Consider the following 22,096-nt stretch of genomic DNA (forward strand, 5'->3'; position numbering starts at 1 on the left):
GAATGAACCAAAAATACTGGATCGATTTTAATCATATTTTCATTGAGTGACATAGGCATATATATTTTATGCCCGTGCAAAGTCGGAGCGGGCCGCTATGTTTTTATATACAACGTTCATATTTTTTCTGTAGTGTATTTAATTTAGTATCAGCATTGCACCCGTGCGAAGTCGGGGTGGGTCGCTAGTTTTATATATATTGTATGTAGTTGTATATATTGTATATAAAAATGGAATAGAAAAGTTGGAGGGTGGCTATAACCAGTGTACCACACTTGAAGGGAATTATTTTGAATAAAGTATTGAGTTGAAATAAAGAAAAAAATATATATATAATAGCAAAAAACACGTATTGCTTTGTCACATTTTAATATTAACGAAAACCGCTCGCAGTGTTTAAGTTCCGTATTACGAAATTAACTGAAGCTTTGCTAAATAGCACGAGAGGTTTTGTCAATACGAATATCGCGCAGCAAACGAAAGGAAAAACATGGAGAGCGGTAGGACAACCGAATGGCAAAATTGTTTGGGCTAATGTTACGATTTTTTTTCCATTCTTTCGTATAATTATCCAAATGAAAATTTCGTTTATTGTTGCGTCGGTAGAGGCGCTTTTTTCCGCTCGTTTATACCGAGAACGGCGGAGCTATTAGATTTAGAGAGAGGCCCGGGCATTTTGGAAACGATACGTACGAGGATTTTGTTGCACAATCGATTCTGATTATGGTCGACAGTTCTTTCCATGTCGCTGGATTTTATTACGGCGCTTTTTCCCCTATTTGCCCACCATCAGCGTTTGATAATAAAAGCGGATTTTTTTCTAATGCGTTGTTGAACGCACGAATTCCATACTCGCTTTTATTGCTACCGTTAAAATCGGGGACCGCCGTCCTTTCGTTGTTATGGCCACGTTTTTTCTGATCACCATGTGATATCCTCACTGTTTTTATTGGGGTCACTTGATCAGGATTTTGTTCGAAACAGAGGAGGTTCGATTGAAAGGCAAAAATTTGGAAAAATATTTAACAAATCCGCTGTTTACTATACTAAATTTACTTTAGGCCACCACGCATTCACCTACAGCAAGGTTAAAGGTTGGTAACGCTGGTGGATTGGTACCATGCGGTTCCCGCCTATAAAAAACTATCACGACGACGTCTCGCTCTCTTTTCTCTAACCACTTTCACAGCGCTACCGTCCTTTCTTTACCTAACCTAATATCCTGTCAATTCTCCCGTCGATCACATGTATCAATTATAAGCCGAAATAAACAAGTATTTCTTCAACCAGTGTTTTCAGTTTTCATGTGAATTCCTTCCACGAAACAGTAATCAGTATTCGGACAAACAATCGCATCGACAGATACACGTTCCGACCGACCCGACGAACATTCCTACAATTGGTGAGCCCGACGTGATGGAGGTGTCTAACGGGTAAACCAGCTCGAGACTAGCCTGATTGACGAAAACTACAGAAGCCCATCATGCATAACATCAATACAGGAATACCCTTGCATCATGAAACGCGACCCGTACGGCACCAGTGTTATAGGTACCCTCAAACAAATCGGAACGCCCGAAGACGAACTATTTCCTGCTACAACTTTGAGGGTAGCTAATCCCGTAAAACCCCTCGCTCAGGTCAGGATCTCCATTTCATAAGTAGTCCATAAGTAGTCCCCAGGCGATTCAAAGCGAAATTGCAGGTGCACGCTGGAACCTGTACCACTGAGGTACGTTCCATGGCAGCTCCACTAGGACACCGCTTGTTACCTAACCTAATATCCTGTCAATTCTTCCGTCGAGCACATGTACCAATTTAAATCGAAATAAACAAGTATTTCTTCAACCAGTGTTTTTAGTTCTCCTGCAAATTCCTTCCACAAAATGGTAGTGACTGTTCAGACAAACAATCGCATCGACAGACACACAATCCGACTGACCGACCGGACGAACATTTCTCAGTTTCATTTCGCCGGCTCTTTCTCATACTTAATACAGCTATAAGGCTACGAGTCCAGTAGAGAACGTTTACTGCAAGGCAAACATACCCTTTAGAAAACCTTGTGAGGTATGCTAACTCAATCTGGTTTAAGCAAAATCTATAAATGACAAGACATTTAAAAAATAATAATTAAACTGACAAGTATATTATTGGTTCTGGGATATCAAAAAAAGACTAAACCTGACCTGAGGCTCTGTAATTATCCCTAATAATAAACTTCAAGGGTTCGATTAAATATTGATAGTAATCTATCTATGAAAATATTCCTCAAGACTGAACTTAACCAAGGAAGATTCATATCTTGTTGGCTCAGATAAGAGATAAAAAATATAGATACTCTCACTTTATATTCACTGATAGTTCCAAAAGAGATGATTACGCCTACCCATAGTAACTGGTATTCTGACTGCGGAAATATTTGTCGTTTTTGCGCAGAATTCATTCAGAAACATAACTACAAATTTTATGTAGTCTATTCAAAATTACAATGAAAATAGTAATTACTATTTTCAGTGAAATGCACGGTTCGACTGCTTTGTTCAATTCATGATGTCAGACGAAGATGTATGAAGCCTTTCCTGTATAATTTGCGAGAGACGAAAGGACGGAGATAATTGCTTGGAGCACTTTATTTTATATGTGCTTATATTTTCCAACGATAGTATAAACGAGACGGCGATGTACATATTCCTTCACGTACTAACTTATTACTGAATAATATTAACATGCAATTAATAATTTCATTTTAAACGAAGCAGAATTAATTTTATATTTGAATATTCTGTGGATCTGTAAATTGGATTTGTGGATTATTGAATGGAAATCTTTTTTAACAAAAATCAAGAGAATAATCGAAATATTACCTATTATTGCCATAAAAACAGTCAAAGCTTTTATATTAACAATCTTGAAATGCTGCTGTATTAATATACAATATATTGTTATTTACAAGCAAACTACCAAAAATTCATAATCAAATCTATATATATAAATAATATACATATATATAAATCTATGTAAGCATAAAAGGTAATGGTAAATTTTTGTCAAGATCGAGGCTAGGACGACGGGCCAGAACGTTACAAATCATTCGAATGAAATCTGCTAGTTTCATCACCAAAAATAGTAATTAGAAGTACACGACTAAAACAGTAGATAGTAAAAAGTAGTCAATTACAATTACGACAATTCCCAACACTACTTATAATCTTTCATCGCTATTGCTTTCAAGAATTTTTCGTACGTCTAACAACCGGACGATTTTGACATTCATTCTTTTACGCGTTCGAACTAATTAGACAAGATTGTGTCTCTTTTTAACTAGAATAAAATGAGAAGAAAAATATTGTCTGACTCTGAAATGAACTTATAAATTGCGGCAGGCAATATATTAAACATCTTGATGACGTATGTACAAAAAAACACACTAATATTTCCACAGGCTCCACGATGCTCCATCAATAATGATGCACAAATTAACGTATTTATTACATGCAATATTTGGTCAGTGCTCTGTTTAGAAATGCATTTACTAAAAAAGCTTGAATTGAATGCGAAATTAATACCAATAAAATTTACAGAAAAATCTTTACAATTACCTCTTATATAATGATTTATTATGTCTCCATAACCATACTAAAATAAAATTATATTTAATGTTTATTTAATTAACACTTACATCTTTGTTAATATGAAGACTTTCACTAATAAACTTTCTATTTACGATAGAATTAAATTTAATCAGCTCGAATTAAATTATGAATAAATAGATCTGGGTCTGATTAATTAACAAAAGAAATAAATTATAAAAAACAACACCGGAGAGAGAAGGACATTGATCCTGGTAAATGTCTCCTCTATAAAAAAGTTCGACGCTAAAAATAACATTTACAATTCAAAGTATATTTTTTAAAGATTATTAGATGCCTTAATAATTAACGACTGTAACAATGATCATTTAATTAAAAAGTATCCACTTTTCGGCAACGTTGCCGAATTATTCCTCATTTCAGTAGATTTATAGAATTTGATGTCCTCTTTACATATTTAACTCTAACTGTCATATTGTTTCTAAGGACACATATTATACTAAAGTGCTGTAGTAGCTATTAAAAACTAATTCATATTCTCTATAGATATTTTAGGTGCTTGCATGTATTCAGATCATGTTTTAACTTTTAAAATGCATTTATTGGGAAATTTGAATGGATATGATTAATAAGTACATTATGTTTTAATTAAAATATTTTACTTCATTTTCCACAACTTTTTTCCTTCTTTCTAGCAACATGGCGATATCGTATCGAAAGAGCGATTTTGACCTAGAAGCAAACTTATCATCAATCCATTTTCTCAGGCAAGCTTTGGTGCATTGAACTGGATAAGTAATAGTAAGAAGACATTATATCTGGTGAGCAACCTGGGTGCGACAGAACTGTTCATTCGAGCATCAGTAGCAGCGGAGTGACATTGGCCGAACGTTGTCATTCAAAAGGATTGCTTTGTGCCTGCTACTCGCTATTGCGGGCTTTCATTGCATCAAGACATCATTCAGGTAGTTAAATTTATATCGGTAGATATATGCAGTAAGATACTAATTCAATTCTAGCCCATCACAACATACCACACCTTGCACCTCAAAACTTTATTGCCTGGAAGACTTTTCTTGATTAACCTATAACAGTATATACTTTGGAGTCACAGAAGGAGCTAAGTAGGAATAGACCATTCTATAGAGAATAGGCTCTATTCTAAAATTGCGGCGAATTAAAAGTGTAGTGAAAGTGGTGAAAACACCGCGCATATGCTGAAAAATTGCAGAAATCCGCGAAATTGATTTTTTAACAAAAATGTAAAATATCAGTCCATCGTATCTTTCAAAATAAAGAGGTGCTTGAAATGCGAGACAGATTCTTAATCACGGCACACTTTGGAGTACCAAATATAGGAGGAAAATGAGCGAAATCTATATTTTCAAAATTTTGCGCAAAAGCAAATAAGTGAGGATTATAGAAAATTTTCAAAAAGTCGAAAGTTGACAGACAATGCTGAAACTGAGATGGGTTATTGGTAAAAATCCTGAAAAATGTCAAAAATCTTTGGCGATTTAACAAAATTGTTAAAGTATATATAATTTACTAGTTAATTTGAAGAAAATCACAATAAACTACTATTATATCAGCAAAGTATTAAAACTTATATGGGATGTTCCGCGAAAATTAATATAAATACAACTTGTCCAGAACACAAGTTCAAAAAACAAGTCCTGAAAAGTATTGTACTTTGACCAAAAACAACGACGAGTTGATGATTAGGAGCAGTGTTTGAAGATGATCAAGCGTAATAAACCCGAGTTTTTGCGTCGATATGTGGCAATGGGTGAAACATAGCTCCATTATTTTACTCCGAGGTCTAATCTAAGTAGATTGCACACGATGAACCCGCTCCAAAGCGTGGGAATACGCAACAGTCGGCTGGCAATGTTATGGCGTCTGTATTTTGGAATGCGCATGGAATAATTTTCATTGACTACCTTGAAAAAGGAAGGACCATCAACAGCGACTATTACATAACGTTATTGGACCGTTTGAAGGACGAACTCGCCAAAAAACGGCCGCATTTGAAGAAAAAGAAAGTCCTGCTTTACCAACACAATGCAACATGTCAAAAATCTATGAACTGGGCTTTGAATTGCCTCCTCATCCACCGTATTCTCCAGATCTGGCCCCAGCGACTATTTCCTGGTCTCTGATCTAAATAAAAAGGTTGCTAAGACAAAAAACGCTCGCTGGGAACACATTTTCGTCGAATGAAGAGGTGATCGCCGAAAATGAGGCCTATTTTGAAGCAAAGGGCAAATCGTACTACAAAAATGCTATCGAAAAGTTGGAGAGTCGCTATAATCAGTGTATCACACTTGAAGGGAATTATGTTGATTAAAAAAACTAATTTTGCCAAAAAATGTGTTTTACTATGGCAGGCCGGGGACTCTTCAACTGACCTGTTAAGCAAAGTATTGAAACTTATATGAATTGAAAATTAATATAAATACAAAACAAGTTTTCCAGAACAAAGTCTTGAGAAGTATTGCACGTGCACCGAGATACTACAGGACTGGTTACTTAGAAAGAGACCTTCAGATAGCTTGCGTTGCCCAAGAAATCAGGAGAACTGGAAGGAGACAGACTCTATTCCCATGACAATATCGAAGTCTTGGATAACACCAGAACAGGGTACACACTCAAAAGAATAAAACTATTTGTTCTAGTGTAGTGTTGTTGTAGTGAGGTGCATTTAACAGGAAAAAAGCAGTGTTGATAAAGAAACATTATTACATCAGAGACTAAGATAGGACCGATGAGTCCTCCTAGATATGTACCTAGATTTAGGTTAATGTAAAGACAAAATGTAGTTTATTCGGCAACGATATAATAAATAAATTAAATCAGCATCAATCAATCAATCAATCAGAATAAAGTTTCAGAATCTTGTGGCGAAAATCCCAATTGCCCGTCTCTGATAATTTCTGCGGACATGTTGGAAATGTATGGGGTGCAAATATGGGGTTGCACTAAAAATGCAAATCAGTTAGTCATACGGTGCTGTCAAAACAAGATTCTTCGATTGATTACCAATGCCTATCGCTATGTAACCAATGAAGAACTGCACGATGACCTGGAAATCAAATGGATTTGCGAAGTTGTGCAGGATTTCGCCTTGAAACACGAAAGAAGATTACTAAATCATTCTAACGTGGAAGCAATACAACTGCTGGACAGCGCTCAGGATGTCAGGAGATTGAAACGAACAAAACCATACGAACTTGTGTGAACATTTAGTGTGTATTATCAGTGTAAACTATAGCTATAAGTTAATAATTAATAAATAATTATAATTTTATAATTGAGGAATACATACTGATGTATTTTCTCGCACTCGTCTTGCTTGTTAATTAATCCAAGCACATAGGAAAAGTAGTAATAAATTAATTGTAATAATAATAATAATTAAGATTGTACTAAGCGTATCTAATAAAGATGTTATAAAAAAAAATGTTGGAAAACTACGAAACTATTGACAACATTGATTTATATTATTTAAAAATACCGAGGAATAATATAACACCATTTAGATCAGTTAATTTAAACGCAACTGAAAAGGCCTCGAAACTAAACCCGATTACATTAAGGAATTTAATTCAAATTACATCCGATTTAATTTAATTCGGTTTAATCTAACTTTCGGCTCGAACAGTGGAACGTATTAATCTGGTGCACAAAGAAAACTCTTCGTTTACATCTCGCAATATCGGACCCGTTGCCATTCGAAGCGAATAAATAACCGATGGAACACCTTTTGCGTAACGTTCTAAACTACAGGGGCTGCCGAGCTTCGCTCCGCGAGCGTTTAATTTCGCATCGTTAACGAATTGTCGCCTTAATTAGTTCCGATGGCGTTAATATTATTTTTACTAAATGGAAAACTAGGCCGAAATATCGGCCGTAATGGGAGTTACAAAACGGCAAACTATCGAGTGGAAATGGAATCTGCTGAATAACGAACGTGTTTTACGGATTGGAAATGGAAATAATATGTATAACGGTAAAAAAATTTAAAACCCACATTTTAGTTAATGGCGCCCAATGTCATGTTAAACGTTCAACATTGAGCCATTAAGAATTTAGGAAAAACATGGATTTTTTATATTCAAAATTCTAATATTTAAATTCGTGCCTAAACGGCGCTGTTATATGATACCATTCACAATCATCATCATCATCAATCTATTATACAAGGCTCCTGTCAGTTATGGATGTGAGTTCATATCTACTGATCAGCCGACATAACAGGTCAATTGAAAAGTCTCCGGCCCACCATTGTAAAACACAATTTTTGGCAAAATTAGTTTTTTTATATTCAACATAATTCCCTTCAAGAGTGATACACTGATTCTAGCGACCCTCCAACTTTTCGATACCATTTTTGTAGTACCATTTGTCCTTTGCGTCAAAATTGGCCTGAGTTTCGGCGATCACCTCTTCATTCGATGAAAATTTCTTCCCTTTAGCATTCGTTTGAGATCTGGAGAACACGGTGGATGAGGAAGCAATTCGAAGCCCAATTCATGGATTTTTGTCATCGTTTTCACTGACTTGTGACACGGTGCATTATCTTGGTGAAGCAGCAGTTTCTTTTTCTTCAAATGCGGCCATTTTTCGGCGATTTCGTCCTTCAAACGGTCTAATAACGCTATAGTCGCTGTTGATGGTCATTCCAGACTTCAGAGTGAAATGATGGAGCCATCTTCAAACACTGCTCGGAATCACCAACCCGTCGTTGTTTTTGGTCAAAAGTGAGCTCATGCGGTACCTACTTTGCACAGAGCTTTCTCATGCCCAAATATTCGTGAATAATATGATGTACATGTTCAGTTGATATCTTTAGAGTGTCCGCTATTTCACTGAATTTCAATTTACGGCCCTTCAAAATCATTTTGTGGATTTTTTAAATGTTTTCGTCGGTAACAACCTCTTTTGGGCGCCCACTGAGTTCACCGTCTTCGATGCTCATTTCACCACGTCTAAACTTAGCATACCAATCCTTGATGGTTGATTTTCCTGGAGCAGTATCCGGAAACCCGGCATCAAACCAAGTTTTTGCTTCAACTGTATTATTTCCCTTCAAAAAGCAATATTTTATCAACACGCGAAATTCTTTTTTATCCATTTTTTTCACAATAACAAAAGTTGTTTCACTAAAATTGCTATAATTCGCAAACTAACTGCTCCAACAGCTGCCAAATTTATACACGCATCTTTTGAGGGTTAGGGTTAACTAAAGAACATATGGATTTAATTTTAGTAGTGCCGGCTATGTGTCAGGTCGGGGAGTTTTTAATTGACCTGTTACTTTTGACTTGAAAAATTAACCATGGTGGTAAAATAATCACGAAAACTAAAAATCTAATTCACATTAATAAGCACACAGATTGAAAGTATTTCAATTGTCTATTAGAGCAGAATATTAATCTGAATAAACCTCTTAAAACAACGAACCAACTGGAAACGGAAGTAGTTACTTTTGCCACTGAGATGGGCCTGAAGTTTTGAAATTTTGAATTTTGGATAACATCTGGAAGAAAAATTCAATTCGTTACTCTTAGGAAAGTTTTGTAAGAAATTAAGCACCAATTTAACTTGAAAAAAACACCAACCTACGACCTTGTTGCGAGAGATATTCTTAAAAGACTCCAAAGAAAGCGCTTGGATAACTTAACCAACCTGTTTAATGCTTGCATTCGGTTAACCTATGTTATCTACCAGATTCCAAACCGATGATGTCATAACAATACCAAAACCTGCTAAAAATCTAAGTGAAGATGAATCCTACCACTCTATTTTTTTATTGTCAATTATGATTAAATTCTTTGAAAAGTTGATTGTGGAATACCTCAAACCTACTTTCGAGCAAAAAAACTTGATACCATTTTATACATTCGGTTTCAGGAACGCCACCTGAACAATTGAAGATTACATATCGAAATACAGATGTAATTGAAAAAGTCTAGAAAATAAAGTACTCTGCTAAAAGTACTCCATGTTTCACAGGATATTGATAGAATATAGCATGAAGGCCTATATAAAATAAAATAATTTATCCCTAAGCATTTCTAACTGCTAGTAAACTATTTGATTCAAACCGATAAAGGCTGGCCTACCTCAAGGAAATGCGCTGGGGTCAGTGCTTTATCTCGTTTACATTAGTGATCTCCATCAGGTTTCTAGAAAGAGAGGGTTGGAATGGTGATCTCCTTGGTGAAAACCTTCTCCGATCTCAAATGAATTTGACAAACCATTTCGCACTCGCACACAGCTAATGGAACCATACGCTCGGAAGTTGAATAATAAGAACGAAGCCAGTATACAGACAGTAAACAATGAAGTTAAGTGGGAAATAATATAAATGTCTGTGGTGATCACAGACTTATTGATAAATATTACACACCAATATATTTTTCTAAACAATGACATTTTGTGCGTCAGAGTAATAAATTTGTAAATAAACATGCATGACATATCGATACATTCTATCAATCCTGTTATTCCGATAATATCCGGTACTGAATATTGACGTGATTCGCTCTGATTAGTATTCAAGTTGTCATGGCGAATTATTGCATTTTTTGGTTAAGTTAATTTAATTATTCATTTAATCTATTTAATGAAAGCGTCAACTCCTTTATCAGAATTATCGAAAACTTTGCTGAAAACATATGATGCGTGAGAAAACAACAGCAGGTTGAACTAAATCACAGATAGATCTGCAGCTGATTCAAATTAATCTTAAAATAAATAAGTACTAAAAGTTTTCTGCTATGCTTTATTGTACTGAAATGCTATTACTCCAAAACTGTACATTTAAAACTTTTCCCTGGTGTGAATCAAAAAGCTACTGATCGATTTGTGAGCTATATAAAAGCTATGTACCTAAAGTTTGGAGAATTCGTGGCAATACGTTAGTGTTTGGTATGAGAGTTGTCGAAAATATAATAAAGATGTTGATATTTTAACAACTTGAACAATAACAATAAATAACGTTAAATATTTTTCAAATATTACACATACTCGCATACGTATGAATGTTTTTTTTATTCTCACACCAAAGAATTTGTAAAAACATCTCCTTTATTAACCATCGTATATAAATTGTATCTTTGATTAGTTCCAATGTTTTTTTTTTTTTGGAAAACTAAGCCGAAATATTGACTGTAATATTAGTTACAAAATGGCAAATTACAGTGGAACTGGAATGCGTTGAATAATGAACGTGATTAGCGAAATGAAAATGGAAACTCTATGGACAACGATTAAAAAACGTTGTATTACATTTGTTATTTAATGATGTTCAGGGTCATGCTGGACGCAAAGGTATCTGTCACTAAATAGAGAGATTCAAACAAAAAATATGGAACCTATGGTTTTAAAGAACGGAAAATTTATTATTTGATAAAGAATTGTTACTTCTAATGTTAATGTTAATTAGTTTAAATTAATTCAGCTGGATCAATTAGGATTGATGCTCTTGATCATACTGAGTGTTTTTCGAACCAGCTCTTAAAATTAGATACTAAGTTTTAAGTAAGGTAATGTTTCTAAATTTTTCCAAAATATACTAATATGAGAAGAGTCCTAAGTAAAAGGAAGCTAAATATAGTGAATAAGCTGTACGTCAACTCATTTGGTAGTTTAAGTCAGTGATTTTAAGCCTTAATTTTTGAGTTGCGGTAATTTTAGAATTTTTCGAAAAGCTGACACTAAAACTTTTTACAATTACTTCTCAATCTTTTTAGATCCATGAACATAATGTATCAAGCATAACTTAAACGATTTGATTAATAATAATATAATTGAGTTAACGTACAGTTTATTCACTATATTTAGCTTCCTTTTAGATAGTTGAGCGACTAAAGGTAATGATTTTAAAAATTACTGTATAAATATTTTAGAAAACAACCCTATTTTGAAATAAAAAAATCAAAAATATAGCCAATAAAATGTACCCTTGTGCTCTTATAAAATCATACTAATTAACATATTAAGCAATATTAAGTCACTAAAATGGTGTATGCATATTATAAAATGTAAACAATTCAATATAATCCTGAAATATAAAAGTCAACCCTCGAACCGTGTAATATTCTCCTAGCTGTTTATTAAAATATATTTTAAAATACTTAGCAACTAAAAATATATTTTAAGTCATTCTTGGTTAGATCACCGACATTTTTTCAAAAAATTCATAGTCATAATATTGTTGTGTTAACAACAGCAAAAAGTTGGAATTAAAATATTTATCTGTCAAGCATTTTTCTATTACTTAATGAATAATTGCAATAACTAATTCTTCGAGGCGATGCGTTCATACCTTTTAGACAAAAAATAATCAATAAACAATCATTTAAAATTACCGATTGCAAGAATATCTCTTTTGGTTTTTGTTCCGTTGTACGCTTGTTCTTTCTTTCGTGGAGAACAATCGGTATTTCATAAACCTTAAATCGATATAATTATGGCGGGAAAAGCAATTATTGTTAAAACCAGAAAAAACTTAGCAACACAATACAAAAGTAAAATAATGATCGACCTTTAAATCACGATGATAGTTGGGTTTTCTTATTCTCTTTTGTAAATTATTTTAAGACAGCTTGAAATCATTGTTGTTTTTGTTCAATTTCTTGTAGTATTTACAAGGTCACATTTGAAAAACCACTCTTGTGTCGGATTATCATTAATGTAATTTCGGTTTTGTGTTATGCAGTATAGACGTGATATTGTGATCCATTAACGGCATTTTAAATATTAAAAATGCATGTTATTATAGATTATGGCACAATATATCACATCGATTATGACCTTACACCTATTAAACCGCGTTATCATAAAGGACCAGAACTGAAGCTATAAATAAGATATCAATAATCAATAATAGAACATCACTACATAGTATAAAACAAAGTCGCCTTTTCTGTCCCTATATCCCTATGTGCGCTTAAATCTTTAAAACTACGCAACGGATTTTGATGCGGTTTTTTTCATAGATAGAGTGATTCAAGAGGAAGGTTTATATGTATAATACATGCATAATCTACTAAGGCAACATTGCTAATTTTAGAGGTTTCTGACGTGATGTCGTAAATTAACCTATTTTTTTAGGCTTATTTAGCAATTTGCAAAAACGCTGCCTAACCCTACGAGTTAGATCAAATTAATGTACTACAGTATTGTACACCATAAAAAGGTCTACAAAAAAGTCCGCGATGGTATATGTTTATCTTTTAGGGATAACCCACATTAACCATTTTTATTGTTTACTTTTTACGTGAGAAAATGGCTTATTTACGAAGCTATTTTAAGCAATACGGCATTAATCCTTATCGAATTAAGTACCTTAAATACAGTGTGCAATTAATATAGATCAATATGGTTCCTTACAGCATGTAAATTAAACAAATATTTTCGGAGATATTACAAATTTAAAATTTGTGTTTAAAAATGTGTAATGTAATAAAAATTGTATGAATTTAGATATTCTATGAATTTATATATTCCAAAGATAGCAGGAAATCTTCATAGTAAGTATAGGGGAAGAGGAATTGTTTTACTCCAAATTTAATGCGTGCAGGCCAAGGTCAGTAATGAATGAACCAAAAATACTGGATCGATTTTAATCATGTTTTCATTGAGTGACATAGACATATATATTTTATGCCCGTGCAAAGTCGGAGCGGGCCGCTATGCTTTTATATACAACGTTCATATTTTTTCTGTAGTGTATTTAATTTAGTATCAGCATTGCACCCGTGCGAAGCCGGGGCGGGTCGCTAGTAATATAATATAACATAGAAAAATACATAATACAACATAATATAAAATATATTTTATACATTACGAATAACAGATAGTATATACCTGAATGAATATAATGAAGACTGATTTCTAAATTATACCGATTATTAAAATATATCCATCATATGTGCAATTGCTGCTAAAGTAAAAAAAAATTATAAAAATTTGTATAAAGTTGTTTTTAAAAATCTTCGAATAATTAATTAAAATATCTTGAAGAACTTCACATAATGAAGAATATATATATGAATATATATATATATATATATATATATATATAGATAGATTTATTAACGATATTTTAAACAGGTAATGAACAATTTCACCAAAAGGCATTAAGGATGCATGTTAATATAGATTATGGCACAATATATCACATGGATTATGACCTTACACCTATTAAACCGTGTTATCACAATGGAAAAAGACTGAAGCTATAAATAAGATATCAATAATCAATAAATAGAACATAATACAATATAACATAGAAAAATACACAAAAATATATTGATTTGGTTAATTTAAAACTGCTAATAAAAATTTTCGTTTGTGTTATCAAAATTATATATTCAAATTACTAGACAAATATGATTTTGTTTATATCAGAATAATAACATTAATTAATATTGATATTAATTATTTAGCTAAATAAAAGTAGTATTAACGTAAAATTAACACAAAATATATAATAACATAATATAAAATATATTATATACATTACGAATAGCAGGTCGTATATACCTGAATAAAAATAATGAATGAAAATTTCTAAATTATAAAGATTATTAAAATATATCGATCGTATATGCGATTCCCGCAAATGTTAAAAAAAAATTATAGAGATTTGTATAAAGTTGTTTTAAAAAAATCTTCGAAGAATCAATTAAAATATCTTGAAGAACTTCACACAATGAATAAAAGCATATTAGTAAATTAAATGTGTTACACTAATAAATTTGAATCATATAATGAAAATGGAAACACAAAAATAGAGTAAAAGTACAATAAAAATCATCGTAGTCCAGAGATTCGACTACTTTCGGCTCTATTCGTATATCGGTCGGCGTAATATACCTCCGGCAAGCCGAAATGCCAATAGTCGATGTTGCCAAATTTGCCGTTGGGTTATTTATCTCCTGGATGTTATTTATTTTAGAAAAATCATTTATTTAACAAACTTTCTGACATTAACTTTTATATCTCGCCTTGAAAAAAAAAGAGATTAGATACGCTTTTTACTACGATTAGACTTACGGGCAAATAATTAATTTAGGTCTGTCTATATAAGTTGTTTTTAAAAGAACGTTATAAGACTCAATATTGAAGCAAATACGAAAGCCAATATGAATCCCAGGACAATATTCTATAATTGATTTTAACAAGGTAATAGGGAATTATATATTTAAGTAATAATTTAATTAATTGTCTAGTTTATAGGCATTGCAGAAGTGGAAGAAAATATTGAATACCATTAATCCTGAAAAGGTAGCTATTTAGGAAAGAATTGCTACAGCTGTATGATATGTTAATAAGGAAGAGTAATCTGCCAAAATATCAAAGAAAAGCAGGCCTAAGAAGAAATAAAATAAAATAAATACTTGAAAAGTATATTTACAAAAAAAAACACAAAATATTAAGTAGTGGTTTTTCAGTGGGTAAGCCCTTTTACCACGAAATATATTAAACTTGCCTCTATTTGGAAAAATGTTCTAGTGCAACGTTTATTGTATTGTAATTAAATAGTAATTAGTGTAAGAATTATAAAGGACTGTATCTACAATGAAGTTATAAAATTTTATTTATATATAATACATTTGTATTATTGCATATTCAAATATTCATTGTTTTATATCCTTTAATTTTTAATTCAAAATTAAAATTGAATTTTAAAATATATAAAAAAAATTTGGTAGTTTTTACCTCCTCTAAAATGTTTCGTAAATTGATGTTATGTTCTTAGTGCCATTTTTACTATATATATACATATGTATGGTATATATAGGTTAATATAAAACTTATGAACATTACCCCTTATTTTAATAACTAATACAGAGTACATTTTACGCCTTGAAGACTAACACTATGCCGATATCAGAAGTTTGGTTATAAATAAGACACAGACTTACTAGCTACGTCTCAAGCAATACTGAGAATATCTAACGGAATTACCGGACCACGATGATTTTTAATGTAGCCTCAAAAATGGACTTACCTATTCATCTGTATACGTTTGACATTGTCCCCACTCAGCCATCTCTTCCTTTGACGAATGGATTATATGGTTTTGTTAAATATCATTTCCATTATATAATCTGAAAAAAAAACATTGAATTTACAAAAAAATTAAATAGGTGTTTGCATTTATTTTGATCAGCGATATCGATTGGTAAAAAAGCAAAGTATCGATTAATTTAAATGTTAAATTCAACGGTTTTGATATTTCTCAATATAAAACAATAGTTTTTCGTTCAATATTATTGAACACCACAATATATAGAAAATATGGCATGGCAACTTAAATGGACACACCAGTAGCCAGGTTAATTTTTTCCAAAGGATTCTGCCCTAGGGTAGAAACGATTTTTGTAAATAAACAATGATAAACTTCAAGAAACCTCTCATGATCTCCTAACTCAAGTTTCTGAACAGAAAGTTATATTATTTGCATTCCTGACCGATCAAACGGCTATGGACCCAAATTTGGAAGATCATTGCTTAAACAATATACAATTCCTAATTGTAATTTTAATAATAAGCCTTTCATTAAAATCTACATTGATAAATAAGTTAAAATACATATGTGCATATTATCAGAACATTTCCCTTAAATTTTAACATGTAATTACCATATGCAGTAAATGAAAATATTGTTAGTCTCCATTTTTACGTGTATATTGTATTGCCTGATTATATATTGTATCACTTAGTATAAGTCATTGTATACATTTGCATTAAAATAATTCTATTAAACTTAAATTAATTATTATTTTAAGTTAAATTAGTTTTGCGTCACCGATACTGTACATAATAGTTAAAAATTATTTAAAATATGGTGTTATTTTAAGAATCTCGATATATAAGTTTCTCGTGAACTGAACGAATCAAGATCAATGAACGTGAGATCCTTTTAAGTAGAATCATTACCTTCGTCAGTGAAAAAAGTGTCGTTGGTTTGGTGGGACCGCAAAAGTTTTTTCTGCATTCGGATATTTCTAAGAAACCAGATTATTGACCCAGCAAATTCGGTTGTCTTAAGAATAAAGATTTCCACTGTGATTTCCGGTTAACTATGATGTAACAGTTTCTGTCTTAGTAAATTATTGGTTAGGAAATACTTAAATTTTTAGGATAAAAATTAGAACGTTTGAAAGAATGACTTGCCATGAAGCGTTGGCCCTCATATTCTTATCTTATTTTCTGCCAACGATCTTGCTTTATTCTCTTTTTCTGAGGATATCAGCTCTGTTATTCTTTTTTTAAATGTATTGTTTTCTTTTATTGTTTGTATTTCCATCTTTTATGATTCCTGGTTTCTATTTGTGAATCCACAATCGCAGTTTACTTTAAATACAAGTTTTCCAGAACAAAATCCTGAGAAATATTGTAGGTTCACACATATGCTACAGAATTGGTTACACCGAGACTTTCAGATACTGAATCAAGAATATTGCGAAGAGACATGAAGGTAAACTCTTGTCAATATCCAAGTAATAAAACTCTTGGATAATACTAGAACAGGACACAGACTCAAAAGAATAACACCATTTGATTTTGTGTAGTGTAGTGTGTAGTGAGGTGTATTTAATACAAAAACAGCAGTGTTAATAAAAAAACATTTAAAAAATCCACAAAAAGATTATGAGTAACCGTAAATTTAAATTGAATGAAATAGCAGACACTCTAAAGATATAAACTGAACGTGTACATTATTCACGAATATTTAGTTATAAGAAAGCTCTGTGCTCTGTGGGTGCCGCGCGAGCTCACTTTTGAGCAAAAACAACGACGAGTTGATGATTCGGAGCAGTGTTTGAAGATGATCAAGCGTAATAAACCCGAGTTATTGCGTCGACATGTGTCAATGGATGAAACATGGCTTCATCCTTTCACTCCGAAGTCCAATCGACAGTCATTCGAGTGGAATGCACACGATGAACTCGCTCCAAAGCGTAGGAAAACAAGGACTATCAATAGCGACTATTACATAGAGTTATTGGACCATTTGGTGTACGAAATAGCCGAAAAACGGCCGCATTTGAAGAAAAAGAAAGTTCTGCTTCAACAAGACAATGCACCGTGTCACAAGTCAGTGAAAACGATATCAAAAATCCATTAATTGGTCGTCGAATTGCTTCCTCATCCACCGTATTCTCCAGATCTGGCCCCCAGCGACTATTTCCTGTTCTCAGATCTTAAAAAAAAATGCTCGCTGTGAAGAAATATTTGTCAAATGAAGAGGTGATCGCCGAAACTGAGGCCTATTTTGAAGCAAATGGCAAATCGTACTACAAAAGTGGTATAAAAAGTTGGAGGGTCGCTATAATCAGTGTCCTTGAAAAGAATTATGTTGAATAAAAAAACCAGTTTTGCCAAAAAAATGTGTTTTACTATGGTAGGCCGGGGACTTTTCAATTGACCTGTTAAATTTAAAAAAACAACGACTTAGTCGCTGTACTTACTTATTATTTCCATTTTTCCTATATTGTAGGTTGGTATCATTTACAATTTATTATTTCTTATTTTTCTCTCTATTAAAAATTAAAACACTATGGCATACAACATATACATATAAGTATATAAATAATTTTTGTTGGTTTGGTTTACTTTGACATCCTATTGAGATATTTTTGAATCCTGTCATTATATAATAGTAATTTTACTCTCAAATTATATTAGTTCAATAATATACGTGGCGAGCAGTACACTTATTATATAGGATGACCCAAATTTTACATAATATTTTTTTGGATTTTATTGATTTTTTATCACACGTAAATAGTTCAATTAATTTTTGTTTCGTAATATTACTGATTATTTCTACTCTATCAGAGTATGTGCCTTTGTCGTCAGAAAACGATAACCAAAAAAAAAACAATCGAATACAAACATCAAATGAATCATTTGGGGAGCGGTCCTTATAGCATCCAGGAAAATCGACACCTTATTAGCTTTGTCTCGAATTACTTCGTCAGCGTTTTGCCGTAACAGGAAGCATCATTAGGCTCAAAGAGTCTAACAAAAAAAAAACACGCCGGATAGAACCAGATTGGCTTTTGAGCTAACGATTAATTTTTTTGCGAAGAAATCGGAAACAATGGACTTCATTATATGCAGGTTCTCGGCTGGCTATCGTCTTTTTCTACGTTTTTTCGCCACATAGGATGCAGCATTGAATTTTAACAACAGATAACAAGGGAAAACACAGTTCCTATCAATTAGTGTCGTTGAGTCTGGAGTAACTTGATATTTTAAAGGGAGATTGTTATATCATCTTTCATTTCTTAAGTTTCTTGATGTAGTTTATATAGTTAAATTTAATGGATTATTAACGTTATTATTTATTTTCAATCACCAAAAAAGCAGAAGCATTTGCTGAATATCTAGAAAAAGCTTTCAAACCAAACGAAACTAATATTGAATATAATTTGCCGGACATAGAAGCTGAAAATTCGATGATTGAATTAGTCACACCGAAAGAGTTAACCAAAGTTGTTAAATCTGGCATTAATCCCAGAAAATCACCAGGTTACGATTTAATAACAGGAGAATTACTGCAAAAACTACCAAGAAAGGGAATTATAAAACTTACCGACATGATCAATACAGTATTTAGATTAAAACATGTCCCAGGCATTTGGAAGATGGCGGAAATTATAATTATCCCAGAACCTCGAAGGCACCAAACCTATATCACTGCTGCCAGTAATATCTAAGGTTAAAAACTCCTGTTGAAAAGAATAAAACCGATGATAGAGAGAAACAGTATGCTCAGCTATATTCTTAGAAGTAGCACAAGCCTTCGATAAGGTATGGCATGAAGGCGTTGTTCATAAACTATAGAAAATTTTACCAAAACAACACACCGAACTATTAAAATTGTACATTACAACCAAAATATTTAGAGCCAAACAAGAAGAAGCTTACTCTACAATAAAAGAAGCTAAAGCAGGTGTTCCACAAGGAAGTGTACTGGGATCAATGCTTTATCTACTATACACTGATGATACTGCGATTATAGCTGTCGGAGACAATAGTGAAGAGGCCTCACGAAAATTACCACAGGCAAGTGACAATATAAATAATTGGACACAAGCTTTGAAAATAAAAATTAACGAAAATAAATCTGTGCATGTGCAGTTCACCTACAATCAGACCGTACAGGCACCAATAACATTAAATAATATTATCCATATTATTGTCATATATTAATCATTCCATATAGCAATAGTGCTAAATATCTCAGAATGAATCTTGATGCAAAACGTCGCTGGAAGGAACATAAAAAGAAGAAAAGAAATGAAATGGAACTGAAATATAAGAAAATGTACTGACTAATTGGAAGAAAATCATAACTATCAGTACATAATAAACTACTATTATATAAGCAAAGTATTAAAACTTATATGGATATACGGAGTTCAATTATGGGGATGTTATACAAAGAGTAACATAAATAAAATACAAATTTTTCAGAACAAAGTCCTGAGAGGTATTGTGGGTGCACCCAAATACTATAGGTCTGATTACCTACATAGAGACCTTCAAATACCCACAGTCAGACAAGAAATCAAGAGAATCGCAAGGGGGCATGAAGAAAAACTTCATTCTAATGAGAATACTGAAGTGTCGCAGCTATTGGATACCACCAGAACAGAACACAGACTCAAAAGACTCAAACCATCTGATCTTGTGTAGTGTTGAGTAGTGAGGTGCGTATAATAAAAAAATACAGCAGTGACATGTATACATTATTTCACCAGAGACTGAGATAGGGCCGATGGGTCCTCTTAGTTATATACCTAGATTTAAGTTATCATAAAGACAAATTGTAGGTTAGTCGGAAACTTACTAGTCAACAATGTAATAATTAAACAATAATAAAAAAATTATTAATTTTTCCTACGTTTATTTCATCCCCTCTTCTTCAATTCCTTTTGAATATCGGGAGGTTTCTTCAATTCTGATTTAAACTCCACAAATGACTCAAAAATGTATCCTCGAATCAATTTTTTTGAATTTATAACATATCAAAAAATCTGATAATCTGATATAACAAGAGGATACTTACAAAGCCAACATATATATCTATTAGATGCTTCCATGTATTTTGATAATCTTTTACTATATACATATTTTATATATATATTCTATAATATTAAAATATTTAAAAAATATATTTTCCATCTAATTCTAGAATCTAAAAACTAAAAATATATTTTTATTAAGCATTATAATGAAAATTTTGTTGAGTATTTATAAATAGTTATAACTAATGATAACTTAAAACTGAAAACTGAGTGTCCAGCTAAACAACCACAATGTATTTATAGTCAGATTTACTAATAAACCAGTTTTTTTTATTTTGGGATTTCCTTAAACATTTAAAAGTCTGAAGTACTTCTACAATTATATATGATACCAATAATTCTAACAAAGTCCACCACCATATCAAAATAACGATATTGGTTTAGTAAACAACAAATAATCCGTTCATTTTCTCACATTTTCAGTATTTCGAGACCGTGTGCAAGACAAGCCATGCTGCATGGATCTGAACAAGAGGCATTCAGAAGACACTATGTCTAGTGAATACGTTGAGTTCGACATAACTTCCAATAACACCAAGCTGTATCAATTGACAAAAAAAAACAGGTAATTCGACACTAAATCAAAAACAAATACTTTTTTATAGCTATATGAGGGATTTATTGCAGTTGACATCGCCACAGTTAGACCTCTTCCATCATTAGATGGATGTTCTTATTTTGTGACAATGACTGATCGCTTGACACAGGGTGTCTGATTCCAACAAGAGAAACATCTGTACAAAAAAGTAGGCAAAGTGTATTATTGCCCAGTATTACAACGTATTACCCAGTCTAGCAAAAACATCTGGAATAAAAAACACAGATATTGGTAAAATTCAAATTACATTGATATGAAACTGAAATAATAAATCTATATAGTATTAAAACGAACAAAAATATTCATAGACAGTTACAGGTAAAATGAATGCGCCACTTCCATATTTCGCTTGAGTTTATTTAACTCATTTTCATTTTAAAAGAATTATGTAATATCATCACTTTCCGTGAAATAAAAGAACCGATATTGATAATTACATAATTTGTATACGTGCTCTAAACGCACGAAATGTTCGCTACGCTAGACAACAAAGCGGTAAACATATTTCTTAAAATCTATGTTAATGTGTATGAAAGAAAGTAGCTCGACTGGATATATTATTATATTTTATATCGACCTTGATACGTTTATAAGTGAAGCAGCATTCAGCTGGATGAATTTTATGACTATAAGAAATATATGGATTGTTAAGTATATACAAAATATAGATGGATTTTTTCCTTGGAATTAATTAACTTATTACAACTTCTGTGCAACTAACCATTAATTTTTCTCTGTCTTAACATACTTATAAATAACTACAACTAATATATGTTCCACTG

General features: G+C 32.3%; 1 protein-coding gene across 1 annotated transcript in view; it reads right to left on the bottom strand.

The window, feature by feature from the left end:
- Nucleotides 1-22,096, bottom strand: part of LOC143203476 (uncharacterized) — a 175,847-nt gene that overhangs the window by 105,885 nt on the left and 47,866 nt on the right. The window contains exon 2 of the mRNA XM_076415649.1: nt 15,622-15,721. Coding sequence (XP_076271764.1) covers nt 15,622-15,629 — 8 coding nt within the window. The 5' untranslated portion in view covers nt 15,630-15,721. The remainder of the gene's footprint in view (nt 1-15,621; nt 15,722-22,096) is intronic.

The sequence above is a fragment of the Rhynchophorus ferrugineus genome, unplaced genomic scaffold (assembly GCF_030347505.1).
Source record: "Rhynchophorus ferrugineus isolate W39M unplaced genomic scaffold, kcgeb_rfMv2 rfM10, whole genome shotgun sequence".
Taxonomy (NCBI): Eukaryota; Metazoa; Arthropoda; class Insecta; order Coleoptera; family Curculionidae; genus Rhynchophorus; species Rhynchophorus ferrugineus.